General features: G+C 42.0%; 2 protein-coding genes across 5 annotated transcripts; one reads left to right on the forward strand and one right to left on the reverse strand.

Moving 5' to 3' along the window:
- Window positions 1–4158: 4158 nt before the first annotated feature.
- LOC109475936 (leucine-rich repeat transmembrane protein FLRT1-like) lies at window positions 4159–4677 on the forward strand. The gene is made up of 2 exons (XM_019776748.1): window positions 4159–4361; window positions 4554–4677. Exons 1-2 carry the CDS (start codon window positions 4159–4161, stop codon window positions 4675–4677), a joined length of 327 nt encoding a protein of 108 aa, XP_019632307.1.
- A 418-nt stretch (window positions 4678–5095) lies between these two features.
- On the reverse strand, window positions 5096–19307 carry LOC109475944. 4 transcript variants are annotated; one of them, XM_019776756.1, is made up of 9 exons: window positions 19204–19307; window positions 12165–12458; window positions 11755–11928; window positions 11050–11205; window positions 10622–10715; window positions 10246–10378; window positions 8387–8579; window positions 8147–8242; window positions 5096–6899 (listed from the first exon to the last, which is right to left on the reverse strand). In XM_019776756.1, the coding sequence occupies exons 2-9, from the start codon at window positions 12445–12447 to the stop codon at window positions 5707–5709; spliced, it is 2322 nt and encodes a 773-aa protein (XP_019632315.1). In that variant the 5' UTR covers window positions 12448–12458; window positions 19204–19307; the 3' UTR covers window positions 5096–5706. The 4 variants fall into 4 exon arrangements, with proteins under 4 accessions (XP_019632315.1, XP_019632314.1, XP_019632313.1 ...); XM_019776755.1 differs by lacking the exon at window positions 19204–19307 and adding an exon at window positions 18134–18657; XM_019776754.1 differs by lacking the exon at window positions 19204–19307 and adding an exon at window positions 14158–14198.
- Between the last annotated feature and the right edge of the window lie 1494 nt (window positions 19308–20801).

Genomic DNA, 20801 nt, shown 5'->3' on the forward strand with positions numbered 1-20801 from the left:
TTATGTTCTGTTTAGTGTGTGTTTGAGTGGATGGACGTATTTTCTATTTTCCTTGATCCAGGTGATGATGAACCTGTACTCCCTCCACATGGACCCCGCCTACTGGCCTGGTCCGGACCGGTTTGACCCCGGAAGGTTTCTGGACGCGGAAGGGAACGTCATCAACAAGCCTGAGTCCTTCATGCCTTTTTCAGGAGGTAATTATCAGCCTTTAATAGGCCTTTAATTCCTCAGGCCTTTGTATCAGCCCCAGAGATATAATTGCCACAAGAATGTTACATAATATCATGACGGTTGGCTGATTTTACTACTTGTCATTCTTTATTTCCAGGCCGACGTGTGTGTCTCGGGGAGCAGCTGGCCAGGATGGAGCTTTTCCTGTTCTTCTCTACCCTGCTGCAGTCCTTCACCTTCCGGCCGCCAGAGGACGCTCCTCGTCCAACCACTGAGGGCATCTTTGGTCTAACGTTGAAACCGCATCCGTTTAAACTCTGTGCGATCCCGCGTTAGTGTGCTTTTTGGCCAGATGTACGAGAAATGACGTCACTCATCTAAGTTTAATACTAAACATCAAGATGAAAGGTAGGAGAGAAATGGTGACTGTATTTAGTATGACATGCAGGTGTATAAAAGGAAAATATTAGGTGTATGAAAGGCCAATGAACAATTATAGCAAACATAGGCGAGAAAAAAACAATCTTGGCTTTAGATTTCACGTTTTCATGTTATTCAGATTCAGTAGGTCTCACACCAAAGTACCCCTCCCGGGGGGTTCTCAACTCACAGTACCCCTCCAGGGGGGTTCCCGACTCAAAGTATCCCTCCAAGGGGGTTCTCAGTCCACATTACCCCTCCAGGGGGGTTCTCAACTCAAAGCACCTCCAGAGGGGTCCTCACCACACAGTACCTCTCCGGCGGGGGGGGTCGCAACCCACAGTACCCCTCCCGTGGGGTTCTCAGCCCAAAGTACCCCTCCGGGGGGTTCTCATCACAGAATACCCCTACGGGAGGGTTCTCAACCCACAGCACCCGTCCCGGGGGGTTCTCACCGCAGAATACCCGTCCCGGGGGGTTCTCACCACAAAGTACCCTTCACGGGGGACCATCGGCTGACATTACCCCTTCCGCTTCTTTCTCCCTCTCCGCTTTCCTCAGCGGTTTTCCTGGCGGGGTTGTTGGATCGCTTCTTACCTCGGCCATTTTCCTTGCGATCTTGTACAAAAACAAGAGACGCAAAACCAGTCCCGCCCCCGCCCCCAACCCGGACACTCACGTCACAGCCAGGAACCGTGACCCTATTCCGTACGACCTTGAGCCGAGTTACAGGCTGGTGGTGCGCCCTCCCCTCCCTCCCATTACAGGAGCAGGTCAGTTGGCGGGGAGCGGATCTTGGGTAGCGGACTAAAGCTAGCAAGGCTGGATACCAGGCTGCTTGAAAGTTGCACTGCAAACATCCTAAGGTAATGAACTTGAAAGGTCTGGAATGTTTTCCACACATGTCCGGTTGGTTGAGTTTTCGGACTGGTTCTAGTAGAAAATTCAAACTTTTGTTTTCTGTTGATAAATGATGTTTCAGTAAATAAACAATAGCGTAGACTCTTCACTAATGTGTTTTCACAAATATAACCATTGAAGTGTGATAACTAAATGTTCAGTTACTAACTACTAAAAGTTTTGTACTGCTGTGATGTTTGCTGCGAGACTTATAACGTTTGTCCACTTGTGTTGTCATGTAGAGTTATGTGTTAAGTTTGTCTGCTGTAACTGCGCTATGTGGTAGATTTTATTTCACGAAAGAAGCTGCAGAAATTGATTGAAGGGATATGAAGTCATCTTGTTGTGTCTGCTTGATATTCCAAATAAATACGTATCTGTTATCATTGTTTTTCTGAACATCTCTCAGGATCACTGAACGTCCTATATTGATAAAATTGCCTTGATCTTCTTGTGAACGAGCAATGGTAGACAAAAAGCGCCACGCAGCGACCGACAAGGATATTGCAGAAAAGAGGACGCAGTTTAGTTATTGTTGAAGCTTCTTGGGTAATCGTAACACTCAGCTTTAAACAACTCCTGCAATTAAATGTGCAAAGATTGAGTGTGACAAGTCGTTCGGTGTGATATAGCTAGCTGCCGCCGCGCCGCGTGCCTGCGAAGCTGGTGTGTTACGCCGAAGGGCGGTTATACCTACATGTTGGTGGGGAGGGCGGACAAAAACCGGGCGCATGATAAAGAATGTCACAATTTTCCCCACCAACCTCTGCTTGGAGAGTAGTTATACCGGCTATACAGATACAGAAGCTGGTGTGTTACGCCGAAGGGCGGTTATACCGGCTGTACAGATACTGATATACGCGCTATTGCTGGTTCCACTAGGGAGTTAGCCGTGAAAGTTACACCCTTTCCAATCTTGCTCCTCTCTGCGTTATGTGAAGACAGATTAAAACGGTTCTAACCACACAGTACGTATGGCCGAATTCAAGGCTAGCTGCGGTTTGTTAGTCTTCACCAGACTCCTTTGCAGGCTGAACAAATCGTAGAAGTTGGCCTAAAAGGGCATAAAGGCCCTTTAGGCCAAATGGACGCTCTATTGAAATTAAACATTATTAAAATTGACATGAAATTCAATGTACTGGAATAAATCGGCCTTACAGACGGCGTCTGTGTTGTGTACCGGTGCGGATGAATATTTCTTCGCGATGCGTAGTTACAAGGTTTCCATTTCCTTGACGACGGCAGAACTCACAACAGACGAGTTGAACTTGTATGTCGCAGAGCAGGTAAACTCAAGGCGTGCCGAGTACTTCGGGACATCTTTAACCTTTTTAGGCTGAGAGAATCGCCTGGTACAAAGCTTGTACCAACTTTGGCAGCAAGGATTGTGCCTGATCTTAACCCTAACCCATTCTGATATAGAACTAGATAGACACGGTTCTGGATAATAGATCATACTACACTTTAAATAGTGAAGCCAAGAATAGGGAATAGCCGCCTAGGTTAAGCTTACGTTCATTTGAGTCATGGTTGAGTTGAGTTGAGACTTAGTTGAATTGAGCTGAGTTGAAGACAACACCTGTGTTTCACCAGGAGTCTTGAAAAGGAATCCTCCTTAAGTTCTGAAATATTGTCCTGCAAAGATCTTTAAAAACATTTATATGATGCTTACCAACATAACTCTTCAACTTTTGTTTGTTTTCCACTCACTTATCGGTGCTTCCTTCCAAAAGGGTTGTCATGTTCAAAACAACCTGTGCTGATGTAAGACTGTCATTCCTTAATGACGTTCCTTAGTTACAAGTCTTGTATCTAACAACACTGCAGTCCGCCATGGCTCTAGCCTTGTCGGTGGTGTGAGTTATAACAGGGACCCGCAAATCTGAACCGCTAACTTAAAAGTGTTGTTAAGTACATAATTGTGTGTAGCGTGTGAGACTAGCCGCCGTGTCTAATATTCACAGAATCTGCCAACCTTAACCGAGGCACAAGATAAACCACAGCCGTCAGGAGAGTTTGGGGTCGTGATTTCAGGTGAGACTGTCACTTTGTTTGTATTACCAGTAATTACAACTCAGGCCATTTTGGCCTGCTTTTCAGGTAATCCTGGATATAATGGGTAGAAGCATTAAGGTACTACTAGTACTATAACCTTCAAGCACATGTGTGAGGAAACCTGTGCAAACTGAAAAAAGAGACCGAGACTGTTTTTGAAGCACTGCTTAAGTGGCGCTCACTTGCCCAATGTCACGAAATGAGCCGGGGTTGATCTCAAGGAACTCCGTTTAATACCAGACCGCTGCCCTAGTACAGGCCACCGGACCTCTCTCTCTCCAGCCTAGGCCCCGACTGACTCACCCCAGCACCCACGCTCTGCCTTATGGGCTTACTGAAAACTATCCTATGTACTCCATCACACCCAACAACATTTGGCAATAAGAAAAACTGAAGTAAGCAAATCAAGCTGCAAACGACAGTGTCCAAATCTATTCATGAGATTATTCTTTAAAAATTTTCTGTATCATATCACCATGATATCACGACCTATATATGGGATGTATGGGATATATGGAATATATGTGATATATCAATAACAGAGTACTAATAACCATAAATTGTGACGTGATTATTAAACTCTGTTGGGCAGATGAAATGGCAAACAAGATGAAGAGGTTTTTGGTTCTTCTGCTGATCATCCTGAAGGAAGCTCGCCCGACCGCAGCCCACAGCTGTAGCTGTTCATCAGACTTTTGTTGGTGCGGCAACAGAGTCCTCACCAGTGTTCCTCAGGACCTGCCGACAGACATCACTACCCTCTACGTGACTCACAACTCCATCACAACCTTAAACCAGTCCGACTTCTCCAGGTACAGCAGTCTGACAACATTATACCTTCATTACAACCAGATCTCCGTAATCAACAGCGGAGCGTTCTGCAACTTAACCAGGTTAACTCACCTGTACCTTCACAGTAACCAGTTAACCATTCTCCGATCCGACATGTTTGTGGGACTGGATAATCTGCTTACACTTCATCTGTATCACAACAACATCCACAGTACCGACACCGGAACCTTCAACACCACCCCGCAGCTTCGCGAGCTTCTTCTTCAGAACAACATCAGATGGCGCCAGCTGTCCCACCTGATGCGCTTGGTCGGCGCACCTGGGCGACAGGTGTAGCCTGGCCCCAAAAGATATTTCCTTTTTATTTCCTATCTTTTTTAATATCATTTTTAATAAAAAAAAGCCTCCTCTCGTAATGTATTGTCAATTGCGAGAGGAGGTTTTTAGGGTTTCCCTTCCTTTACGGGACGGGGTGACCCCGTGACCCGGAGGTTGTCCGCTCGCTAGAAACCTGTCGCCTAGATGCGCAGACCAAGCGCAAGAGTTTTCACCCTCGTGTTTTCCTCTCGCCAAAACGGGCGCTCATTACGTCTGGAGCGGACGGGACGTCATGACGTCATCACTAGCAACAGGTGAGAAGATCTCTTCCCCCCCTGTTACAGGTGCAGATGGCGCCAGCTGTCCCACCTGATGCGCTTGGTCGGCGCACCTGGGCGACAGGTGTAGCCTGGCCCTAAAAGGTATTCCCCAAAACCTTTATCCTGTATGATTATGAATAATATGTACTGCCAAATATGATACAAAATGACAAACAACCAATATTGAATGTGAGCAGGATAATTAAAAGTATGTCCGTATAATTCATATATCAACGAATTATTGACATTACTTCATACAATCCATACTTCATAGATTACATGTTATAGACTGGTTATGTTACATCTAAAGGGCCTTTGGAACTCAATCTCTGCATTGTTGCACGTTAATGTACAAATGTCGCAAATAGTATCAAACTTCCATATACATATATGGTTTACATTGCAGTATTCTACTCATTGACAAGCATTATAAAGTTACATACATGTATGGAAAAAACAAATCTTTAAGACACACTCTAGATTACTGGGCAAAGAATGCTGAAACTTGAGTTTCTACATCACACAGATTAACATAAACACTATCATCTGATGTTCTGTAAAGAAAAACATTTTCAAAACTACAGATCACAAGGTCAATAATGCTTTCTTAAAATTAAGTGTATGCTTCATACTTCAATACTATCATCATGATAATATCTTCACTCACAGGGTATCATTTAAGCCCCCTCACATGTATCTGTACTTCCTGATACAGTGGTCCTCAACATCAGCTACAAACACATGTCCATCCTCTGTCACAGCCACCCCGTGGGGCCAGTGTAGTTGGTAGACTTTCTACCGGCAGCTCTGGGACTGTGATACCCACATTACACATTGATACAGTCCCTGGATTACATGTTAACATCTCTAAGCTAGGCTGGAATGATATTGCCTTCTCCAGTTCTCTGTGTGAGATTTTGGATGCTGTTAAACTCTTAAGCCTTCCTTCTAACTGTTGTCTGAGTGTGAGAATTTCTACATCATTACCTCGAGCAAGTATATCTGCACAGAACTGAAGTCCTTCTTCTGTGGATCTTAAAGTCTCCTTTAAACCTTTTCTCTCCTTCAGAAGAGCCTCTGTTTGAGTGCATTCCATCTCCCTCAGTTTGTCTCTACATTTCTGTTCTTCTCCGTCCAGTTTTGCTCTCAGATGTGCAAAATGTTCCTGAATCTTCTTCCCCTCCATGTCACAGTTTGCAGTGATGCTTGTCAGCTCCATGCTAACAGTTTCTGCAGTTTTCTTCAGGGTGTCTGCTGTATCTTGGGTTTGCCCCAGTAAAGTCTGCAGTTCAGCCTTGATCTTTTGAGCAGCCTTACTCACCTCCTGTGGGTCATGATGCTTCAGCGCACGTGAGTGCTCGGTACTGGTGCAGGCTTGGCAAACAAGCTTGGTGCAGGGTTGGCAGTAAAACATCAAGCGTTGGTTGTGTTTTGGGCAGTTCTTTGCCCGGGTGTACTGTGACCTGCTTCTTGGGTTTTTCAGGTCATCTAGGGTGATGATGTAATGGTCTTTCAGTGTTGGAGCATTGCCATGAGCTGTTATACAGTTCCTACACAGGAGCAAATGACAGTCCCCACAAGTCCCCTCTATGCTGGCCCCAGACTCACACATCTGACAGGAGGCACTAGCCCTTTTGCTAGTTTGTAGGGTCCTGAAGTCCAGTAAGCTGTTAACATAGACATTGGGAGGAAGGCCAATAACCCCTTCTGCTCCTAGTGGCAACTGTTCCCGACAGGCGGGACAGATGAACTTATTGCTTTCCTTCTGCCATTCCTCCAGACATCTGGTACAGAAGGTGTGAAGACATGGCAGGATTCGGGGGTCATTGTAGATGTTCATACAGATTTGGCAAGTCAGGAACTGGTCATCAAACTCTTCTTTTGGAACATTTGCAGCAGCCTCTTCCAGTTGCACTGCCTCTGTAAGGACAAAGATTCAGATAACTTTATTTGATGTCATACCTGGACTGCGATTACGTTCGATACGGGTGTTCCGGCCCGTGTGATAATTAAAAGTAGCGGTACACCCTGGGTTTCTTTATGCGTGCCGCCTGGGCTTCCAAATGTTCCATAGAATAATGTGCGAGTGCGCCACTTTGAAAACTTCGAACACCAAATTCGGATGTTGGAATTATTGTTTAGATGCACCTCAGTCCCAGCCCTCCTGCGGATCGGATCTCACCTCAGTCCGGCCTTCGGGCTATTCGAACTGCGGTCAGGCTGGTACCTCGGGCGATACGGAATACACCGTGTTCTATTCTATACTTATCTCCCTGATAATTTTCAAGACGAAGGAAGATTCATTGATGCTGTTTCACGATTTAGTTGGTGTCTCTATTATTAGGAAATTCTTCCTTGATACGTCGATGAAGGTTAGACATCCAGGTAATACGATACGCCAAAAAGCAGTTACTCAAGCAACTGGATATGATTTGAAAACGTCAGACGTTTCAGCTAGTATCCACTAGCTTTCGTCAGTGAGACCAGAGGGGAGGTACCAAGGCGAATGTTATCTACAGACTCAAATGTGAGGAGCCCAATTGTAACAACACCTACATCGGAGAGACAAGTCGACCGCTCAAAGTAAGATACAAAGAACATTGCCGACCTAGTGCCAACGGCTACTCCTCAGCTATTTTCCACCACCTACAACACAACCAGGGTCACTCTTTCAAACTCGAGACCACGGATATCTTAGACCGCGAAACATGCGGTGGGAACGGGGTGTTCAAGAGGCAATATATGAAAGAATGTACAACCCCACCCTCAACAGGGAAGGGGGGCTACGAGTCGATATTTCCGGCACTTGGGATTTGGCACTCCCAGCCCCGAGGACAGACAACACTTAAGCTCCTGTTCTGTATAACAGGAGCTTTCTGACTAATTTGCATTACCTTGTCTTGAATTGTCTGACTTTTGTTCCTTTTTCGACTTCCAAAAATTTGTCTTCACTTTATTTGCATATCAATCAATAGGTTGTGCTTATAAACCTGCATTCCCCCTCTGGTCTCTCAGTCACTGACGAAAGCTAGTGGATTCTAGTTGAAACGTCTGACGTTTTCAAAATCATATCCAGTTGCTTGAGTAACTGCTTTTTGGTGAATTCTTCCTTGAGTTTGACAAATGAGCACCATGAAATGACATATACATGAATCTACAAAAAGTACCTTCCACTGCGGCTGTTGCTCCATCCTGACTGGTTGCCTCCTTGCTGTCCTCAGAGTGTTTGAAGGCAGCTTTGCTGACAGGGACTTCTTGGTTGTCTGAAAGTTTTTCATACAGAACATCTTCAGGACCTGCATTTTTTTTGTTGATCTGATAAAGCAACTCCGGCTAATGTTCTCAGAAATATTCATTGTACAATATATTTGCTAACTAGGCGGCATTAATTGAAAAATACTACTTACCATCTTTCTGTGGTGTCACTTTCTGTATCACCATGCGGTTGTTGTCCCCAATTTGCACAAACTTGCTGTTTTCTATGCGATACACACGAACTTTGCCAGCCTTTGGTGGCTGTGTGAGGCTTGCTGTTGCACCAAGCGATGCTGAGTCTTGACTCTCATCTTTTGAGGCTGAGCTGATGTTGTCGTTGCCCACCTAATGATAATAAGGATTTATTAGATTTTATTTGTCACAAAATGGTACAGCTTAAGTGATATTATTATTCATTATTATCTGGGGCCTATTTTATTAAATAACTAGAGGTCGGAGATCTCATGTCTTCGTCAGAGGTACATTGTTCTAGAGAAATTAACATGCGTATTCTTCACTCTTTTTAATAATCAATTTGGTCTGAAGAACAAAAGAATCTCTGTACTATTTTTATGGTACAGAACACCCTGAAACGGTTTGCCGCAGATTATACAGATGCGTGTTAGCCCCCCCCCCCCCTACGTTATTTGAGTTTGGACTGTTACTGCAAAAAAAAACGTTCAAGAAATTCTTACTGTGTTGAAAGTGTCACGACAGCGCCGCAAAATATAATAAGAGAAGATGTTATAAAGGAAAGAATCAGAACAGGGTGACTACGTACTGCTGTTTTGTTAATTTGTCTTTATGACAAATAGAAGACTTGTTTCTTGTGTTCTTTGTGTCCTAACATTTGTATTTCTACAGTTAGTATATTCCAAATCTAGGCATCTCGTTTTTCGGCCCTTCGTGTTTTTATTGCGCGCTTGCCTTAAATTTAAGGTACTAGTAATTAGATTTAAGGTCTCCAGTGGACGTCATCCATAGCAATTACTTGGTGTGGCCGTAGAAAAATAACCTGACATATGTCCAACCTATCCTCCCCCTGCTGAAGTTATAGTACAATCCCTCAATGTAACGTCATTTGATCCCATCCCATTATGGGGTTCCCCGGCTGTCTCCAAGCAGATGTAGGTGGGGGATTTCTAAACACAAAAGGTCCTATTACGGGGACATAACGACCTCCACGACTCTCATCTTTGAACTCAATCTTGGAGACCACCACAGTAACATGCCTATCAAATTTCATTAACTTCCATCCACACATACAAAAGTTATCCTGCTCACAAGAAAAATTAACAAAATGCCCCCTGTAGTCACAACGAAACCCCCCACGAAGCTCAGTAACGAACTTAAGCTTGGTCCCGACAATAGTAAGCACCACACCAAGAATTATAATCAACATTTTACAAATACTTGAGTTATCTTGCTAACAAGCCACAAACACAAAAGGTGCACTAACGTGACGCACGGACCCCCCGCGAAGCCGAAACTTGTACTTGACTTCGGCCTCAACAGCGGTAATCTGCCTGCCAAAAATCATGGACGTCGAATCATGCCTTCCAGAGTTATACCGCAAAATCCGCAGTTCCCCACACTCCGGCGAGACAATTTCATAGTCCTTCTGACGAAGACAAATATACAGTCAAGCCTGTCCAAGCCGGCCACCCAGGGCACCAAAGAAAAGTGGTCACCTTGGACAGGTGGTCTCCTTGAAGAGGGTCGCCTCACAACATGACTGAGGCATAAATGGTTTCCAAGTCGAGATGTTCTAATGTCAAATGCTGTAAATGTATGTGGGGAGGGTGGCACATGGAACAATTTACGTCGAGCAATAACATCATCCAGCAGTCATTTCCATACACTGTGTTTGTGTTTCCTGAAAGAGACGGTCACTAGGCTTCAAGGTGTGTATGCAGATTGGAACTGAAACCCAAAATAAACGGGGTGTACCCCCTGATATTAATATGCAGAAGAATTATGTGCATAGATTAAGGGTTGCTAATTTTCTCACCTGTCCAGCCATTGCCTCTATGTAATTAAACCCCCTTTCCAGTTCTGTCCTCTCTTCCTTTTCATCCTGCTCATCAGTTTCGTCCACAGTCATCCCATCTTCTTGTAGATGACTTTTGTTGTGTGTTGCTGACCTGTGTAAGAGAGAGATTTTGTCAACATCTGGGTTCAAAACTGTTAACTTATAAATATAATCAAGATGAATCCAATTGTATGTGTGGCTCACTCTGATCTGTTATCACTTGCAACCATCAATGTGAACAACATGACAGTGTATATTTGGTATTAATATTAGACTAAGATGGTTAGGGCGTTTGCTAAGGATGCCTGAAGAGCGGTTGCCCAAGTTTCTGCTGGAATGGACTCCCAACTATTACCTGAACAGCTGCCTGGCAGCAGACTCCTCGTCGAACTTGCAGCCGTCTGCGAGCTTGAGATTTGCAGCGGTTACCTTGATAGTGGCACGTTGCCCTGCAATGTATTTCAAAACAATATGCAGCATATTGGAGCTGTCGAGTTAAGGTACCTTTCTCTTGCCAAGAAGGTTACAATTTTTTCAAAAGGTTCCTAAAGGTTTTGTTGTCTGTTTTTCTAAATATGAGCTGATACAAAATAAGAGTAAAATCCCTAAAGAGGCTAAAATGTTGATTATAAGAAAACAAGTATGCCGAAGACCAAATCGATGTCATTTTAAAAGTCATCACCATTTTACCACCAATTGCCTGAACCATGTTAATGCTATTCAAAAATCAAAACGCTGTTAGTTATAGATGCATGTATGATATTAATGAATTAAGTTGCACACCTGTGTTTAAGTTGAATTCTACGCTGACATCAGGCCCCACATCACCTTTATTGATCAGTTTAGCAAGTTGGTTTATTCGCTTACGCACGTCTCCTAGTACAGTTTCAAATGTTGATCCACCTGCTGCACCTTCAGCAGATGTCATGAGGTTTCTACCTGCAATGTGAGGAGCACAACATTATATTCTTAATTGCCCATTCCATTGCCATATGTCAATGGAGAAACTGAAAAGCTTACCGGTATTTGACATTGAGTTTGGCAGCAATTGCATACAGCAACAATATTCTGACCCCCCCTCCAATAAGCAAGTACCCGCCACATTATAAATTAAAGTCAGACTGTAACATACTACATACTAGGGTAGTATTACATACAAATCTATGCTACGTTAGAAGCTACATTTGCTTTATTAATTTGGCCAACTTTGATCCCGGACATCCCATTGAAACCTGCATCAAGATTCAGAAATTGTCCTCATTCAACATTTGGCCTAACTAATATTGAGTGACTCAGCATGGCTTGTAGTGAGCTCTGTTTTTTAGTACAATTTCCACATTTTATAAAATTCTTCCTACTGCAATACCTGGTAGGCTTTTTGATGATTCCTGCTAAATCAGCACTTTGGCATACTGTCAGATTGAATAATAAATCATACTGTGTATATTTGTATCATCCAACAAAACATCAGAAGCAATTAATTCCTACCACTCTGAGACTCTGGCATCTCTGTGTCCTGTTGAGGTGAAGCTGAGGCTGAACATCCAATGTCACTTTCTGCAGAGCTGGCAGAGTCCTCATCATCACGGCTCATCTTTGCCCGTTTGGTACTGCTGGCCTCCTCTGGGGCCTTTCTCTTACTTGTGCTCGGCATTGTCATGCCTAGAAAATGGATTATGGATGGCAGATACTTTTAATGTGTGTCCATATCCCAACAACATAGTTGTGTACATGTGTGTTTGTGCATCATAATATTATTACACATGCACAATTTTTTTAAAACTCAAATTGGTATCAATAGTTCACTGTTTGAAAGCATACATAAAAAGGCTCAAAAGAAAAGACCTTTTATTTTAGCACCTTGAACATTATGTAGAAAGTTTACAAATTGTACTTACGCTCATTTCTCTCCAAATCCTCAGCCTCCACAGCCAGCTGTGTTTTACTGAGGAGCTTCAACAGTCCGATCAGTAACCCAAGATTTCCTTTACCTATTCTGTGGTCGTCTTCTAACATGTTAAAAATCTCATGTGGTGTCTTTTCCTCAACTTTGCCTTTGGGAATTTTCTCACCAACCAACAGGGCACGTAAACTTTTCACTTCCTCTTTATTTAAACTCTCATTAATCTTCGAATACAACATGTTTCGAGGCGATGGCCAGTTGCCCTGCTGAGACTCCATGGTGGCAGCCACTATGAAGAATAAAAAGACACTGTAAGTATAAGCAAGGACACCACATGCTTTCGGCTCAATTTTGGCTCCAGCTGAATTTGATCTGCGAGCTGACAGTTCATCCTAGTTCACTCCCATTTATCCTAAATCTGCACATTCGTAGTCATCATAACTTCAAAAGGCCTTCATTGATTGTGATGATATTTGGTATGTTGGTAGGTCTTAGGAAAACAAAGGTCAAGGTCAAATATTGGCCTCCTGGTGACTGACCTTGGCACTGCAGCAGAACTTCCGGTTTTTGTATCTTTTGGCCTGAACATGCTATGGTCATGGATTTTTGGTGACAGATAGATTTTCCTGTCAGGAATAAGTGGTGTGGGTTTGGTCCCCCTAGCAGCTTGTTCTGGAACTGCAGGGGGGTTCTGACAAAATCTTTGAAGGTGGATAACTCAAGAAAGCAACAAATTTTCATCATTTTTGGTGTGTAGGTAGCTTATAGAGAGATGTAAATGATTAAATGCAAATTATGCAAATGAAGACTTGATTTACATAATTAAAGAGGAAATTATGAAATTCTGTAATAAATAGTTAATAATTCTGTACAGTGTTTTACATAGTATGGTACATGTAGTACTTTATATAATGTAATGTAATAATTTATAGCAGATGGAATATTAACAGATACCAACTAGAAATGTAACATTTGCAAGCAAATGCATGATGTTTACCTCAGGATGGAGTCGCCTACCATTTATACCTTTATTGGGGAAGGATGGGTGGAAGAACTACTGGTATAAGATTATAGAGTAACATTAACTGGGGGATTTGAATAATGTTTTTGCCCTTGTAAGGCCAGGGATGAAGTTAAAAATGATTCACTCAGCACACACTCTCATCATGTTTGCAATTAAGAGGAAAGATGCATGTATAAGTCATGTACACATTGAATTTATCTTGACAGCTTTAATGAAACAATTTTTGAAACCTTAAAGTTGTCTTACAATCTTGTTACCCGTTTGAAAATTACAAGTACTCTGAATTTGGACAGTATTTTACTTAAATAGGCCACACCAATTTAATTTGTTGGTTCTCGGATTCGCCTCTTTGTTTTTTTCTGATTTGCAAAAAAAAAAAATATGATTCTGGTTCTGAATCAACTGAAAAATGCTCATGTTTTGCCCCCAACAGTTGAGGATAGTCCTTTTCTTCCTAGTTGTTACAGTTTTCCCATCTATCATTGCAGTGGTTTGATTAAAAGTTCAAAATTTAATGTTTAAATTTTAACCCAGCCTTTTGTGTTGACTTAATGGCTCATTTCGTAGCATTTAAGCCTAAAATAGGATGCCTAGACCTGATTTTATTTTTATTTTTTTTCGCCCTGTCGCTTCATATTTTTTCTGAAAAAATCCGAGAACCAACAAATTAAATTGGTGTGGCCATATGGCACTTTACATTTATTGACAATCTTATTGCAGATATGTAGATAATAATTATGATGAGATTTTATACATTTTAAACTCTAATTGCAAAAAAATGGAGACTATACAATTTGGCTTATATAAAGTACTACAAAACTAAACATGCATAATACATAAAACAAACCTGTAACATACACTATAAATGCATACATATTTTTCTATACACTGCGAAGCTATACATACATATTGAAAAAAAATATACATTTCTTACATATACTTTACGTATCTAATATTTACGTACTGGAAAGAAATCAGAATGGTACAAGTGTTTTCAGAAATAGTCACAATCAGTTTCTCCTGGACCAATCTCTGCTTCCTTCCTTACATGAGGTCCAATCTGCAAAATAGAAACAGAAGGGTAAGATTTTGTATATTAAAGATGACCAGAAACATCACAATGATCAAAAATTATATACTGTGACTAAGTCATTCCTTAAGTGATAAAAACATTTGCACACTTTGCTCTTATTATTTATAATATAGTCTTCACACTACAACTTGAACCTGACACCACCATTTATCTACTGTCTATTTGTACTTACACAGTTTCAATAGAAAGCCAATCTATTTCCTTTTTAGCACTAGCTTACATGTACCTGCTGTATGTTCTGTGCAGGATCTTCTAACTGCTTGACCCTTGAAAGAAAAGGAAACAAAAATTATTTACAGACAACAATGCAGTAATGAACACCTCTACACATGGGATTACATGGAAATTGCTTTAAAGTTAGAATATGACATTACCAAGGAAAATATAACACTACCATGGCATTACAAAAATAAAAGGTAAATAAAAAAAAGGAGAAAACGTCTGAAATATTTGCCAAATCAAATGTGATGTTCTTCAAATGAATATAATTATGTCGATCATATGTAAATTATTCAATATATTAATGTAGTGTTTGTATATATGCAAGTCATATATAAGTAATATATAGTTGTTGAGTTAAATATGTATGTATAGCTTTATAGTTAATCTGTATATTGCAATTGTGACATAGTCACATATAGTTTCCTTTCCTTTGCAACTAGATCTTCATAATGTATCAAGTCTTGTCATTTTTAGTATTTGCATATGATACCTGCAACAAGATTGTGAGATAAGATTGATGTGAAACTTTGCATGGTTAGCATGTAATTTATTTATTTGAGAATCCTCCAGTTTTGCACTGGGGTAAGTTTGGAATAGTCCACTTTTGCGTGGGATGGAGATGTACTGAAATATGCTGTATTTGCTCCCAAGCAAATGTTGACCTTGTGGGCCTTTCTATATAGATCTAGTGTTTTTAGCGTTCTATCTTGATAACATTGAAAAATCCCTAGCCTGACTGAACCTCGCTTTTCGCCGGCTCCCTAGTAGTCCGCCACCCAAAAAAGCTATTGGGTGGCGGACTATGTAGGGAGCCCCCCGGAGCTTGGGTTTCACAGGCTAAAAGATCCCGATTGACAGAAAACGGAGGCCGTTTAATAGAATCACACACGCCCCCCTCCCCACTGTGATGACGGAAGGGACATATCGATGATGTAATCGATAAATCTACGGAAAAAAAAAACGCCAAATGTTCGGTAAGTTTCTGCCCAAAATGATCCACACCCGAATATTTTAGAAGTTTTGACGGTATTTTTCGGGCTAAACCCGATATATTGCTTAGTTACGTGATACTGTACAGTACGACGTAGAATGTAAACAATACTAGCTAAACACGTACGCTTCGGTACGCGACTACGCTGTGCATATTTCTACCGGTCAGAATCATTCCCAAACGCTCACAACAACAGTCCCTGCTCGTGGAAGCCGTACTTCTGGCCATATTTTACACTGGAGGAGCACAACTCACCGTGGAAGTTGGCGCGCATCTCTCAGGCTGGTTGCGGCGTATGTCCACGACAGGAGACGCCATGGTTTCGATGTATCTGGGGGGACCCGGGACACTACCGGCGGCTTCACTTTGGTGCAAGATCACCCACCTTCACTTGAAGAATATGCTGTCCCATAAAGACAATCAAAATAGCGACCGTATCTGGAATGAAGCTCCCCATCTCTCTCTCTCTAACCTGCTCCTTGGTATGTTGTTTTATAATTTGTCCCCATCCCACTCGCCTGGATGGCGTGTTCCAAAGGCCGCGCGGTCATTCACCCTGGGGTCATGGAACCCGGCCCGAATTGGAACGCGTTTCTAAAATTCTAAACGGGTTCTAAACGGGTTCGAAAGTTCCATTTGGGGCTTAAAATGCAACTTTTTTCACTCATTTTTTGCCAATAAAATCATTCTCTGACATCTGCGTTGGCCAAAATGACCAAGGTTCAATGTCTTATGTACCGTTCTACCACCTTACTAAATTTCAGTTGTTCCCATAATTTTCACAATTGATGGGGACATGTTGAAATGAAATATTGCCAAAGGATAGGAATGTCGCACAGAAAATATTGTAATTTGAGTTTAGAAAACCATAAATCAATTATGACATCCAAGCACTAGGATGTAAATGAAAAAGTTTGTAAATATGTTCAAAAATATATGTTTCAAAAAGAGAGACGATCGCGAGATCCTGTAGATATAACTGTTAGATGTAGCAAAGCAAATTATTGTAACACTTGTTCCTTCTATCCTTCTACCTCAGTTATCTAACGTAGTGCGTTTGGCTAATGTAGGGCGTGAATATGCAACTTCATTGTCAATGTCATTAAAACAGATTATGGTAATTACAACAGTCTCATAATAAATCAGACAAATCTACAAAAACATTTAGAAAACTTATTTCATGGAGGTACTGAATGTATGAGATCCTTGAATTCATGTCGTATTTTAGTAGCTCTTAGAGCCCCCTAGGTTGTGGATCAGTGGGAACTCGGAGTTATTGTAATATATAACGTTACTTTAACCTTTTACACAGTTAACGTTTGCCTTAGCTTTTCCCCGGAAAGCCAAACCAACACTGGAGACTGCAAATGACACCCTTCAACAATGGAAAATAAACTGAAAATTCCCTAAATCAGCAGACTGGGTAAAACCGCACAGCGCGACACAGCCGACCCAAAGAAGAACTTATGATCAGGTGACCCTGTGCAAAGTCACCTGGGAAGGGGGAAGTCCATGATACACCTGCTAAGGCGGAAAGTCCCCCCCCCCACAGGCTTTTATACTAGTGATCTAGGAAAACATTTGTTTAGGTTCAAAAGAGAAAGAAATAATTTGCACACTACAAAAAACAAAGATTAAATTTATCAAATAAATCAAATCAAATCATTGTATGTTATTCTGTATCATAACACTGGAGAAATCTTCACTGCTTTAACTGTATACCTTAAGCAAATACGGTGACGTGGCGTTTCTTAGATTTTTTTTATGGGTTCACCACACCACGAAGTGGTGGTGAACCCATATTGCTTTTTCTGATGTTTCTTCTTCTCCTTCTCCTTCTCCTGCCATTTTTTAAATGGATTCAGCTTCTTCATTTTAGGGCCCAAGGTCCTGAAATTTGGTATGGAGGTACAGTGGGCAAATACCCCTAGGCGTTTTTTAAATTATTGTGATACAGGCTTTTAGAATGGTTTTATTTGAGTTTTTTGGCTGTGTTATAGCAAATGTATTACTGTGTTAGTGTGCCTTGTTTACCACGTTTGGGCATGAGTCATCACAATGGAATGCAGGGCATCAACCAATAGGCATGCAGCTTTCCTCTATTCTTCTTGCTGATTGGCTGTTGGGATTTAACTTGATTAACACCTGCACAGAGCATTTCCATACTGACAGTATGTCTGTATTCAAGTGTTTTGGTAGGTATTTCAAGCTTTCCTGCTCCAGCATTGGAATGCGGGGCATGGACGTTTTTTTTTTATTTTGAAAATCAACAGTTTGCATTATGCAATTAAAAATCCTAACCAATAAAGTAGGGAATAGCTATCCAACTGTTGTTTTAGTTGTATTTTACTTCATATTATAGTTATATCAATGTAAATCATTGTTTTCCCTTGTGTTTCTCATTCTTTCCCTGCCATGTCGTAAAATGTGGTGAACCCATCGCTGTATTTGCTCCAAAGCAAATATTGGCCTTTCTAGTTTTTTTTTACCTTTTCAGGATTTTCAGTCCAGCAGGGTGGAGTACTGGCGCTATAACAAGCGGTAGGACACTCAGAGGATCGATATCTGCCAACACCCTCCATTTTCCGGCAAATCGAATGAAGCAAAAAAGCGAAGTTCTTTCATAATTTTTACCTGTACAAAAGCGATGACGTCACCCAGGCGTAGACAGGTAGATTGGCTGACTTGCGAGCTGTTTTCGGGCGTTAGATTTGTGCAGCTAAATGCTCACAAGAGCACAGACGAGTGACTTATAAAGCTAAACGGCCAACAGACGCAGAGAAGGACAGAAAACTCGAACTAGATCCGGACAACCGGCCGACACGAGCCCCGACCTGGGCCCAGAGTACTGCTCTGTTTTAGAGCTGCGCACCGAAACTTTGGGGATTCCCCGAGAACGGAAAGTCCCGGGTGGGCGCGAGGGTCGGGATATTTATTTAGTCGCCTCCTGTTCAATTTCATGAAACGCTATTGAAATTATCTAACCTTTTTTTGCAGGTACAAATGTTGTTGTATTAAGACGAAGTTTTGAGTCGAATTTTTTGCAGGTACAAATGTTGTTGTATTAAGACGAAGTTTTGAGTCGAATTTTTAAAGAGTAACTTATTCTATGTCACTTCGATTCAATGACGTCATAAAAACACGATACAAAATGCTAATCTCCAAGCAGATCCCTCTCGGTGGCAAAAAGACAGTATCAAATTGGCCAGGCAGTATCCATTAGCCAGAAAAACGGCCATATATAAAAAGGTTACGACCTCTGCTTGGAGAGTAACAAAATACATCAAGCAACTGGTTAAATACTCGTCAAATATTGCAGTTTTATAGCGTTCACCATCTTTTATCAATATCGCATGCATGTACCTAGGCTGCGGCCAAAATTGCTCCAGTACACTCTTTTATGTTGCGGAAATACTAGCCTGGGTGCCAGACCCACAGCACACTGGCCCGAAGTAATCCAATGCGGTGAGCCTAACTTTGAGCCTAATGTGCTATGGGTCTGGCATCCAGGCTACGGTAATGCTAACTTAAAGCTAAATGCTAGTTTAATTGCTTTTTAATGCTAGATTAATGCATGGTTAATTTATATACCCAGCAAGAGGCTGCAATCTTTAAAATTCCGAACAGGAACTGCTGTAGCTAGAATGTGGGTGGCTGCTGGTGAATATTGTCGTGATTACGTGTATGCAATCATGAAATCTTACCTGAAAGCTTTACAAAGTGAGAAGGTTAGTATGCGCAATGTTAGAGTTGTAGTCCGCACCAGCAGCTGAAGGAATTCGCCATGCACTCCGGACGGTGCCGTCTGGCAGATGAATCTTTGTGAAAAGTGCGAAAATGAAAGTGACGTCATCAAAAGTCCCAAGTTTAAAATAGCACAGAGCCACGTGATACACCTATCACGTGATACACCTGTTGTCAACTTTAGGCACTTTGAACTCTGTGCCGCTTCATGACGCCTCTACCAATAGGCGCTTACCTGTGTTTTCGACATGGCCACGTTCTAGCGAAGACCGTCAGGGAAAATCGGATATATACTGGGTAAGGCCACACCGTCTTAATTTTATGGATGACATCCGCGCGCGCATTGATTTTTGTCTGTTTTTTTTAAAAAAAACAACAACAAAAAAACACGTCAACCGAGGCTCTGGCCTGGCTTATGCTTGGGTAGTCCATTGTAGTTAGCGACAATACGGAGCCGGGCACACAGGAAACCGAAGCTCCAATACTCAAGAACTCAGTACAAACGTACAGTGCCGATTCATGAATTCCACAAAAAGCCAGCATGAGCCGGCTTGTCGTATACGTCGCTATGTACTGCCCAAATTCACAATACCAGCTTTGTATTCCTGTGGTTTAGTACCATTTTTATTTTTGGCCGGAATTTTTTTTTATTCGCCCGCGCCCGCGTTTGGGGGTCTTCAGAGGATGTCATCCATAAAATTAAGGAGGTGAGGCCTAAAGAAGAAACAGGCGACTTACCTGTCTAGTAGCTCTTGACGGTTGTACAGTTGGCTGCCTGGAATGACGGTGAGTCCGTCTCTACCACTGGCTTAACGATAACGACTCTCACAACAATAACGGTTACAAAACAACAGGCTACCAGAGTCACCGAAATGCTGATGCACCACTGATTATCTTACAACTTTCCGGGTCACGGGCTGGTCCATTTGCCGACATCGCTTTCTTCTGCAAGGAAGACATTAGAGAAAAAGCAAAATAACAGTTGGACATCTAACATCCCGTACAGGTTTTTGCTATTTTCAGACAAAAATCTACACTTTTAGCTCTGGTACCCTAACGTAAAACCAAATGACCTGACCAACATTGTTACTCATCATCATCATGTCGGGAGTACATGTAGTTCCCGGTCCCAAACCCTCTCCCGCCAGTCCACTTTGTCCGTCATGGCACTCGCCAGGTACTCCTTTGGAAGACCCATATAAGAAGAAAGCGAAAGTTGATGTCTACCAGATCTACGCAACCGATAACACTGTTACTAAAAGGCTCTAATTTGGGGTTTTGTAAATACTTGTTGAAAAGAACTATATTGGGGTTCATTAACACTGAAAGCACTGTATGGGGGTTTCGAGAACAATTGTTACGAACTTTGAAACATTCATTATATACTGGATGGAAATTAAAGGTTGATATGGAACAGTCCATTTTTAAATGGGGAGGGAAATGGACTGAAATATGCTGTATTTGCTACCGAGCAAATGTCGGCCTTTCTTGTTAACTGCGCATGCAATGAACCACGTTGTTTCGTCAGTATACAAATTTGTATAGAGTTTATCGTGTG

This window comes from Branchiostoma belcheri, unplaced genomic scaffold, assembly GCF_001625305.1.
Source record: "Branchiostoma belcheri isolate BF01 breed outbred unplaced genomic scaffold, Haploidv18h27 scaffold357, whole genome shotgun sequence".
Classification (NCBI taxonomy): Eukaryota; Metazoa; Chordata; class Leptocardii; order Amphioxiformes; family Branchiostomatidae; genus Branchiostoma; species Branchiostoma belcheri.